The sequence below is a fragment of the Tachysurus fulvidraco genome, chromosome 16 (genome assembly GCF_022655615.1).
Source record: "Tachysurus fulvidraco isolate hzauxx_2018 chromosome 16, HZAU_PFXX_2.0, whole genome shotgun sequence".
NCBI lineage: Eukaryota > Metazoa > Chordata > Actinopteri > Siluriformes > Bagridae > Tachysurus > Tachysurus fulvidraco.
This window is the reverse complement of record NC_062533.1, coordinates 1-11907: the sequence shown is the minus strand read 5'-3', so window position 1 is coordinate 11907 and position 11907 is coordinate 1. Positions and strand designations below refer to the sequence as shown.

The following is an 11907-nucleotide window of genomic DNA, read 5'->3' as shown; positions in this document are numbered from 1 at the left end:
TTTTGTTGTTGTTTTTTTCACCCTTAAAATTAGCATAAATCATCATAGTGTCTGGTGTTTATTATATTTAATAAAATAGTGTATAACATTTTTAAATGCTGCCTAGTGGAGCATTCTTGCTGGTTTTAAGTCTAACTTAAGAAAACATTTTTTTTTACAAATCGGCAATACTGTATATGATCTTGTCATAAAAGTTTTAATCTGTTCTTCAGATCAACCAGAAACTGAAGGATCATTTGAGGACAGAGAACTTCACAGTGAAATGGTGCCAACCACCAGATGGATTTGTTTCACAAACTGAAAAAAGGAAATAATACTCCAGTAGAAAATAAAGTCTGAGCTCTAAATCTGAATTTTTAAGTTAGCTTTAGATAAATGCTAATTTTGGACTAACTGTTAATCTGTTATATTTACTATATTAGCATAATACGTGGGGGGGCACAGTGGCTTAGTGTGTAGCACGTTCGCCTCACACCTCCAGGGTTGGGGTTCGATTCCCGCCTCCGCCTTGTGTGTGTGGAGTTTGCATGTTCTCCCTGTGCCTCGGGGGTTTCCTCCGGGTACTCCGGTTTCCTCCCCCGGTCCAAAGACATGCATGGTAGGTTGATTGGCATCTCTGGAAAATTGTCCGTAGTGTGATTGCGTGAGTGAATGAGAGTGTGTGCCCTGTGATGGGTTGGCACTCCGTCCAGGGTGTATCCTGCCTTGATGCCCGATGACGCCTGAGATAGGCACAGGCTCCCCGTGACCCGAGAAGTTCGGATAAGCGGTAGAAAATGTGTGAGTGATTGAGTGAGAGAGCATAATACGAATATATGAAGTTAAATCTCTTTCTATAAGACTTCAGAAAACATCTTGTGAACAGATGTAAGCAGGTTTTTTTTACATTATTTTATCATTTTATTTTTATATTTTTTTGTGATACTTTGGCAATGAAAATATTCATCTATTTATTGAGATTGTTATTTATCACTTTAATTTGTAAATTAAAAATGTACTACTTTAATTCCTCACTGTTTGTGTTTTGTGTTGCACAAATGATTTGTAAAAGTGTTTGTTTTTAAAAGGAATCCCAAGTAGGAGTCACATTAGAATTCATATGAGGAGTTTATTACAGGAATCACAAACAGACATTCCAAACATAAAAAAAGAACTGAAAGGTAGAAACCCGCAGAGGTCCAAATATAAGATAAGATAAGATTTACCTTTATTCATTCCCAGTGGGAAAATTTCTATGTTACAGCAGCAAAGGAAAGAAAAAATATGGAAGCTTGTTTCACCCTCATTTTAAAGAATATTAATAAAAAAATAATTCAGACTTTATATGTCAGAACTCAGATTTTGTTCTCCTTGCAACACACAACCACTAGATGGCGAGATCTGACCGCAGTATGTGAACCACACAACGTGCTGCATCATTTACTGCGCTCTTTCAGCCTATTGCAACATCTCTGGCTACAGGCAAGGACACACACACACACACACACACACACACACACACACACACACACACACACACACACACACACACACACACACACCTTAGAACAATTTATAGTGAGACAAATTTACCTCATCTGCATGTTTTTAGACAGTAGGTAGAAACTGGTGTAGCAGAAGCTCTTACACAAAGAGAATGTATTATTTATTATATTTTCCAGTATATTTACATATATGTTTGTTTTGTAATATATTTGTTGTTTCAGAATGGAAGACCTTATTTGTTTTTTTCAGAGAGAGAGAGAGAGAGAGAGAGAGAGAGATCCTTGTGTTCACTATACAGAGAATGCAGGAGAACAAGGTATTTAACCAAACTAAATGACCTATTTAATTTAATAGAACATAATGACAATTGTTTAGGGGCAGTGGCTAATTAAACTCACATACCATAAAGGGAGAGAGAGAGAGAGAGAGTTCTGTAAAATGGTTAGCCAATGAGAGTGACAGACATCGTAACCCAAAGACTTCCAAGATTTTTGTGAAAATATGTTATTTGGGTAAACTTTTTTTTATTTATTTTTATTTTTTATTTTTCTGCAAGATTTTGAAGATTACAAGGTGAAAATGTCCCGTTTTGTAGAATGACACGTGAATGTTGTAACCTGGAAGTATGTAAGTGTGACACAGTTCATTATAAAAGGTGGAGAATTGTTCAGACACTTACAGAATCTTTAGTTTTCTGAAACATTTCTCATTGTTCACGCTGCCTTTAACACAAGCTTTAATAATGTGAATGACATGTTTACTTTTCAGGGCTCTCAAGTTTTGAAGACTGGCAGGCGTGACCTTCTACAGCTTCAAACCCCAGCCCCCCACCCCCATACGGGGACACCCCTTCCGACAATAAAAAAAAAAAAAAACAAAGAAACAATGGGAGTGTTGTGTTTGGCAGGGGCGGTTCTAGACCTTTTTTAGGGTGTTTCCAGCCCCCATGTCTGTGATCTCAGCCACCCTAAAACTAAAAGTATAATTTTTACTTTCATAAATAAACAATAAAAATGACGTTAAAATGCAGGACATGTCGTTGATGCGAAAGATCAGTTTGATCTATGAGCGTTTTTTTTTTTTTACTTTGCTTTTACACTGAAAAAAAAAATTCTGACCCCTTGTAAATGTTACATGTTTTTATCTGGTTAATTTCACTGATTTTAATGTTATTTAATCCAACTTATTTTTTTATTAGTAATTTTCAAACTCACTGCCCTTGTTTAAAACAAGCCAATTTAATTCAATTAAAAGTAACTAGAAAAACATACGTTGAATTTAAAAAAGTTTAAAATATTTATTGGACAATGACATTTGCCATCACACTGTAATTTACACATGTGCACAAACAACGTTACACAATATAACCTTTACAACACACATTTTCAGTCTTAGCTTGTCTTTTAGCGAGTAACAAGTAGTATGTGGTGACGATGACCATGTTTTTTTAAGAGGTGCTCCCCGGAGTCGTTTGCCTTTAGACAACTCCTGCTCTATGTCTGCTTTATTCTCTGAAAAATTATAGAAAAAAATAAGAAACAAAACTATATATCACTCATTTGTTTATATTGTGCAGTGAACGAGTTACGATAAAACAGCTACTGCTTAAATTACATACCTTTAAGCATTAGTATTTGTGCCCTGAAAAAGTCTTGCTTCCATCATAGCTACCCAATAAACCTGAGTTTGGTCAAACATGTCGTAGTTAAAGTCCTTAATTTCGCTAGTTTATACAACAGCCGTGCAGCCGTCATCCAGGCACCTCACGTATGCAAACATTCTGATCCCCAGTGATCAGCAGATTCGTCGTGTAGAAGTGGAAGCTTTTTATTTACCCCTAAACATAATCCTAATTACGGTGGCAAAAACATGATGATCTGGAACACATGCACTTATACAGTACTAATTTCGATAAACACTGTAAGGTATATAAAATGTAGTCGAAAACATTGTGAGATTTATTTTTGGAAAGTGCAGGAACTACATTTACATTCGTGAACATAGTTGCTTTAAAGGTTGCATAGCAACGCTGATGCTGGGTAATATCTCTTCACATTACCGCTTTACTAAAAAAACATACAAACTTAAACTTAAATACTTCTTAAATGAGACAAATGGATTTTATATATATATATAATATCTTTCAAAAACCATCATTCTGTATGATTTATATGCTGCTTCCCTCATGGAGCACGGGAAGTCAACATTTGTTGGTATTACTATATTTAATTTGTGGAGACACTTTAATCCCTAACGAACGATTTTTAAATGTTTTTATTCTTTGTTATTCAAAGCTTTTTGAGTTTTGTTATTTCAGTTCTTTATTCAAAAGAAGGAGCAAAATAAATAACACACTTATAATTAAATATATTCCAATATATTGTTTTTTAATCTTATATTAATATGTTCTCAGTGAGAATTTAAAACAAGAAGAGAAGAGTTTTATATTATATATTATATGACAACTCATAATAAGAACTTTACTGTTTCAACAAGAACCTCCTTCATAATTGAAAGAAATAAGGAAAATTCCTATTATCTTATGTATACAAATGCCACGTATACTGAATATTTTAAAAGGTTAAATTATTAATTTACGATGTACATTAATTTAATAAGATAATATGTAATCTAAAGCGTGAGCCTGCCTGAGAAAACCAAGCTAAGGTCATTTTTTGGCCATTTAGGTTTTTTAGGGCTCTGTAAACAATAGATTTTTTCGACACTAAAGAGTTTTAAAATGTGTTTAAATGTTGGTGATGACACACAAAAAAAAATCTGGTCTGAATTAAGAAGTCACAATATCTGCCTTGCTTTCACTGACCCTATTGTTGTTATTGTGATTTAATATTATGGTCTGTTTACATTTTCATATGACAGGAAATAGGTTCCTGAAACGAATGATATAAGAATCTTCAGGTGTTCGTGTCTAAAATGAATACAGAGACGAATAAAGTCAATGTATACAAGCCAAGTTCAGGTATATTTGTGCAGAACTATAAAGTGTAGTGTCTATAAAATCACTAATTTCAGTATTTTTCATGTTATAAAAGTTTGAATATTATATACTGATAGTTTAGTTTTTATTCTATTTACAGCAATAATCACAAAATTGCACATTTGTCATTTTTATGGTCATGAATTCATTGAAGCTCTAAAACAGATCACATGACTTTAGCCAGGGTTTCACAGGTGGGTCACAAATGATTCTCTGACATTATACTAAATGTGTTACGCACCTGAATAAAATGCTGGAAGCAAAACTGAATGAGACATTGGTCAATAAAGCGGTCAACAAAGTGTTCATCATCTTTAAGTTGTTCAAAATGATCCATCCAAATCTATATGCATTGGCTTCTGGCTATGTAGTGTGCCTCCACCAGTAAAATCAGGATCTCTCTATTTGTGAAAGCACAATGAAAATAATACTCTATAATGTTATCCATGACCATACAGCAAGATCTAAAATCGAAAGATTGAAAGTCAAGATCAAAAATCAGTAAGTGGAAGAAATGACGTCAGAATGATAAAATATATGGTGCATTATATTATGAAGCAATAGAATAGAATCACAAGAATTGCAGAGAAAAAAAGTCATAATTCTGAGATATAAAGTCAGAATTATCATTTATTATTACTATTATTATTATTATTATTATTATTATTATTTTAAACGAGGCAGAAAGAAGCTTCCATAGACATTTTAGAATAAAGGAAAACATTAGATTATAAAAATATATGTCTTCTTTTTCTACCTTAATGGTGAACATATTGTCTGTAACAGAGTGGTACAAAAAAGCTCCCTTTCCTGAATAAAAAGAATAATATGAATAAGGATTTTGTGTCTGAGGTGGGAAAATATGGTAATTTGGGTGGACTAACATATCTTTAAGTTTGCTCTTAGTAAAGATTTTGAAGATTACAAAGTGAAAATGTCACGTTTTGTACAATGACACGTGAATGTTGTAACCTGGAAGTATGTAAACGTGACACTTCACTATAAAAGGAGGAGAAATGTTCAGTTACAGAAGAATATGAGTTTAACAGATTAGACACATTGCTTCATGTCTTAACGTGGTTTTACCAGCAGATGGCAGAAAAGGATTGTTGTATTTTCTTATGTACAATTTCTTTTACAGTTAGTGAGATGTATTTATGATTACTGTGTTCACATTTACAAACCTCTTCACACAGTTAGAACAACAACAGTCTATGTGACTGAATCACCTTTCACTGCTTTGTATTATGGAAAAGCATTAAATAAACTCAGCTTTCAAACTTCATGAATTCTTCTATTGTTCAAACTCATCAAAATCAACAAAACTGTGTATCTACAGAACATTTTTCACCTTTACATAATGTTTTATAAACTAATCAATATAATTAAAAAAAGCCCAACCAAATTATCTTTATTATTATAATAAAATATATTTATTCAAAGTTTTAATAAAATAAATAAACCAATAGACTAAAAATAATGTAACTAATGCAGAATATAATTAAGTGTATTATTAATGTATTATGTGTAACTGAAGTAAATAAGTCTATTGAAGTGTAGGTGTTAAAAATGCAAACAAAATATTAGTATTATTATTATTAAGAAGAAGAAGAAGAAGAAGAAGAAGAAGAATTAAATGTAAATATAATCCTTAGCCTAATTTGAGCTAACCTGCTAGCGACCATAGCTGTCAGTTTAAATTCCATACTAAAATCCTGAAAGGAGTTGATGAGCTTAGATAACGAGAATTTAGTTTATTTCCACAATATAATATTCAAGTCCATTAAAAAGTCACTTTTCACAACCCTGACTACTGGATTTACACTAAATCCTACTTAGACTAGTGATTAGTCAGATCTGGTGATAAAGGGCTTGGTGACAGATGTATGTTGTCTACCTAGAGAACTTCACTAATCATTTCATTTACACAACATCATAGTGACTATAAAGGTAGTTAGCCTGCTGAAGTCAGATTGAACAATTATACAGGAGCATTTTTAATAGATGTGGGTGGTGGACAGGGGCAGGAGGTTTTAGAAAGTTTAATCAGGTAACTTGTACAGTCATTTTAAACTGTTTAAATCTATCAAAACATTTGAATATCTGAATATTAATATGGTGTTAAACTACTAACCAGTCCCGAATCTGCTTAGCTTTCCAGATCAGACGAGAACTGCCGTTCGCTCTTATTTATTTGTTTACTTACTTACTTACTTATTTCCTACATCAAACACATAAATAGTTGTATTTACATTTACACATTCATTAGTCCCCCAAAAGATTCCACACTAACTGTTTTAAAACATAAACACTTGGTGTAAAAACATCATAAATGCTTTCCTTCTTTTACTGTTAAAATGTACATACAACTTTTTTATATATGATTCTGTTTTATTAAAAAAAAAAAAAGATTGTTTTTTTTGGCTACAATTCTTCTTTCCCATATTGCACTTTTCATTAACGTCATACTCAAATTTCTATTCTATTCCATTCCAAATCATTTTCATTCCAATCCCCACTCACATTTTTGATTAAAATTTTACATTGTTTAAAAAACAATCCCAAATCTTTACAATGTAAGAAACAGATGTGAAACTTCTTAATCTCTTTCCTGACACACTTTACACATTGGAATTTGTTCCATTTCTATCTTGGTTAAGATTACGTCATTAAATACTGCTTTATGCCTTATAAAATATTCAAATCTCTCCAGTTTCACTTCCACACACTTCTCTTTCATATTTCTGTTCTTTTTCTGCTTCCGTGTTATCTATTGTCATTATCCACTTCTTTGGTTTGGAATCTTTGATTATTTTATATTTGTCCCTCAGTTCTTTCTGATCATATTCCTCTTTTATGTCTTGCATTGCATCCATAACAAACTGTTCTGGTAGAAACTCCTTTTTAAATACATATGAAATGTCCTGTACTCTTGTTATTCCTGCTACCATCCACTTCTTAATAAATATTGACATGATGTGTAGAGAAATTATATTCAGTATTAAAACCTGTTATGGGTCGCCGTGCTGTGCACGGCACGGAAGTAGCAGTGACCACTATGGGATGACCCAGAAACAAGCTTCATTTCATCTTTAAAGCATCAAATCCTCCAAAAACACGAAAAAACCTATTTACCTAGTAAAGTTTATACTCTCAATAATTTTTAAGCCCACACACAAAGCACAATATGATTCACAGCCTTCATACAATTAGAAAAAAATTTCGGACAAAACTGACCTAGGTGGCGCTAGACCGGTTTTTCCCTTACCTTTAGACGCGTCTCTTTCTTCACTGGGGTAATATATTCCAACACAAATAATCCACAAAAATCCACACAGGTCCAAGGAATTGAAATCTGTAAGCCTTTTAATCCAAAACGCTCTGGTCGCGCCGCAAATATTCCGTTAGTGTTCTGAAAACTGGAAACAGAAGTGCGCCATCATCTCGTTTTGCCGCTCTAACTCCTAATTGGGATATTCAAAAATTCTACGTCATATTTATAGCCCAGGTCCTAACGAATCAAATAAGCCCTCATTTGAGCCAATCGGTGCTTGTATGGCAGAGATAGACGGCTGGGAAGCCAATGGTGGCATGACCTAATTTTTGGGAACCCGCATTTGACTGACAATTACTCCTTCCAATAGCAATGAAATGGGCCGGGACCTATACAGCCGTTTAGCCAATAAGCAGACGATTCCAACGGTATATGACATGCCGTATGTTCTTTGCCTGTGTCTGCGTGAACTGGATGCGCAGAAGAATTCTTGCGTAATCCCTGACCTTTTGTCCCTCTCACAGCTCAGGGTGTCAAGTTACAGGCCTGTTTTCACACCAGAGTGATAGAGAGAGAGTCTAGGCTTATTTATGGCTTGTCAGACTGAGCCTGCAGCCTTTTATTTCAAAGTTATATAGTAAACAAGTACACAAAAACGCTGCACCCGACGACCATGGCCGTAGAAAAATATTCATATAAAATCCATTTTTGGGTCTTTTGACTTGAAATTTTTTTGGTGAAAGCCAAGACATGTGGCTCTGACTCTCAGTTGTTATTTTGTCCCTAACATGTTCCAGAAAAATAAGATTAATCAGTTTATCAGGTAAACAACCCAGGCGGAAATGAAAATCTGCATTCAAACCCCTGTAACTTTGTGCCAGTAAGTCCTAGAATCAATCTGAAACTAGTTTCTGAAACTAGAGAATCGCTTCTTTCAAATGAGGCTCACCCCTGTGTGTCAAAGTATGTGGGAGCTGTACCACTTTTTGTTGGGTAGGTCATGTAGGCGAAAAACCTGCAAAAGGGGGGGCGAGGCATAAAGGGGTTAAACATTTTGGCATCTGTTTGGTTCCAAAGTATGCTTTTCCAGAACCGGTCGGGCTTTTTATATATATATATATATATATATATAGCTGTTTTTTTTTCTACTCTGGCCTTTCTATTCTTGAGGCTTATGAATGGTTTGCTATCATCTACTACTGTTGTCTTCCGTGGATGGCCAGGCCTTTTTATGTTGCTGAGCTCACCATTGCATTCTATTTTTTATCAGTATCTACCAAACTGTTGATCTGGCCACTTCTGATGTTCCTGCTATCTCTCTGATAGATTTGGTTTGTTTATGAAGCCTAATGATGGCCTGTTTGACTTGCATGGAGAGCTCCTTTGAAGGCATGATGTAGGTTCACAGCAACAGATTCCAAGTGCAAATACCACACTTAGGATCAACTCCAGACCTGTTACCTGCTTAATTGATGAAGTAATTATGAAGGAATAGCCTACACCGGTACATGAAACAGCTTTTGATTCTGTCCAATTACTTTTGGTCCCTTGAAAAAAAGGGGTTGTGGCTACTCTCAAGAGCTGTAATTCCTAAACCCTTCCTCCAATTTGGATTTAAATACCCTCAAATTAAAGCTGAGAGACTTTCAGCCCACTATAAACATACAACTATAGCTTGGATATGTTTTGGTAAATACCTAAAAAAATCTAAAATTGTGCCTGTGTCCAAATATATATGGTCCTAACTGTATATGAAAATTGTACTCTACTTCTAAAGATTATCAGTCAAGAACTAAATGTATTGTTGCAATTTTTAAATTTGGCTAACAACATCAAATCGTATTCATAACAGTGAAGGTTTAATTATGTCATTTATTGCTTTTATATTAGTTTTCTTCTTGTTGTTTTTGTTAGAAGTAGCAGTAGAAGCAATATTCTAAAATGTACAAATGTAACTGGGTTAAAAAACAAACAAACTACTAATAATAATAGTAACCTGAATCTGTGAGTTTTTTTAAATAAAATTTACTACCAATACCACCACCACCACTACTACTACCAGCAGCAACATTACTACTACTTAAAGGAGCAAATTGTAGGAGCATCGTAATTCTACAGCTCTGTACCTGCGGTAATAAACAGTGTTATAATAAACACTGTTGAATTTTGCTCTCTTTCTGTTTAAACACAAAACAAAGAAAAAACACATTTTTTTGTCCATTCTACTATATTTTAATATGTAATTACAAATTAGATAATAATAATAATAATAATAATAATAATAATAATAATAATAATAATAATAATTCAGCCTTCTGTTTACTCAGTAAGGCAATAATCTTATTTTCCCAGCTTCAGTTGGACTCTGCTTCATTAAATATTCAAATATACTAAGAGGAGATGACGACTACATGTGGTTTTTGAGGACAACAACCTCATCATCAATACAACATCGTCAGACTGTATATTTCTAATCGCACCTTCCAGTGTCACCCACATGAGGATGAGGTTCCCCCTTAAGTCCGGTTCCTCTCAAGGTTTCTCCATTTTTCCATACCACAATCACTTCAGTCACCTCAGGCTTGTTCATTTGAAATAAATACAAACACATTTAAATATAAGTCTAATATTAACCTTGAGTTTGTGTTTTATATTAATCTCTTTATAACCATGTTGTGTTCATGTTCTGTAAAGCTGCTTTGAAACAACATCCATTGCTAAAAGCACTATACAAATAAGTGTGTATTTATTTATTTTCAATTACTTTTCTTATCCCTGAACACAATATTCCTAACACAAACTCTCTGTACTGTGTCTGTAAATCATTTCTCTAAAGCAGATTCACATTTACATACATGTGAGATTATATATATATATATAATATATATACACACACACACACACATACATACACACACACATACACAGATATGAAGAAGTGCTCATTAACCAGAGAGAATGTGGTGGCTCTTAAAAGAGCCTTTGTGTACATTAGACAGAATTGAGGTTTAAGCGCGCTCTCCGCGAATACGGCGGGCCAGCTGGATGTCCTTAGGCATGATGGTCACTCTCTTGGCGTGAATGGCGCACAGGTTGGTGTCCTCGAACAGACCGACCAGGTATGCCTCGCTAGCCTCCTGCAAGGCCATGACGGCCGAACTCTGGAAACGCAGGTCGGTCTTGAAATCCTGAGCGATTTCTCTGACCAGGCGCTGGAAGGGCAGCTTGCGGATAAGCAGCTCAGTAGACTTCTGATAACGGCGGATCTCCCTCAGAGCCACGGTGCCGGGCCTGTAACGGTGAGGCTTCTTCACGCCGCCGGTATCTGGGGCGCTCTTGCGAGCAGCCTTAGTGGCGAGCTGCTTCCTGGGTGCTTTGCCACCAGTGGACTTACGGGCGGTCTGCTTGGTTCTTGCCATAGCGTCGAGCTATGAACTTCACGGAGGAAAAACACACAATAAACGGCGCTGGCGAACGCTGTCTATTTAAGCCCTAACGCCGCCCTGTTCTCATTGGGCGGATTGAAAGCACACGTCTGACATTGGATAGAGCGTGTTACGTCACCTGATGATTATTGGACCGTTCTCTGTCACGGACACCGTTTGATACCCAAACCGCCCGCCCCCATTTTACTGGCGCTCTCAGTAGCACAGCGCTTTTGTTTTCTGTCAGCAACCTACTGTCTCTTTGTGTCATTTAGACAGCAGGCTTCATTATTTATTATTATTATTGTTGTTGTCTTTCATCCATCTTTAAACAAGACCAGTTTCTGTTATTATTAGTGTTAGATTTTAACACTTATTTGGGAAATTGTCTTTATAAGTTGACACTCCCAGTATTAATAAAAAGTAGGATGAAATTGCACTTTTTCAGTAAAAATGGGTGGCTCTTAAAAGAGCCTTTTTGGGTGGTGAGAAACGCAGCGCTGAGCGAGTTTACTTGGTCTTGACGGCTTTCTCGGTCTTCTTGGGCAGCAGCACGGCCTGAATGTTGGGCAGTACACCTCCCTGAGCGATGGTCACTCCTCCGAGCAGTTTGTTCAGCTCCTCGTCGTTACGCACAGCGAGCTGCAGGTGACGGGGAATGATACGGGTCTTCTTGTTGTCACGGGCGGCTTTCTTAGGGGTCGCCGGCTTTTTGGCCTTCTTGG

At 35.5% G+C, this 11907-nt stretch overlaps 1 protein-coding gene across 1 annotated transcript; it reads right to left on the bottom strand.

Annotated features, from left to right (window-relative positions):
• Positions 1 to 10718: 10718 nt before the first annotated feature.
• On the bottom strand, positions 10719 to 11176 carry LOC113636875 (histone H3-like). The gene has a single exon (XM_027137235.2). The coding sequence runs from the start codon at positions 11174 to 11176 to the stop codon at positions 10766 to 10768; it is 411 nt and encodes a 136-aa protein (XP_026993036.2). The 3' UTR covers positions 10719 to 10765.
• Between the last annotated feature and the right edge of the window lie 731 nt (positions 11177 to 11907).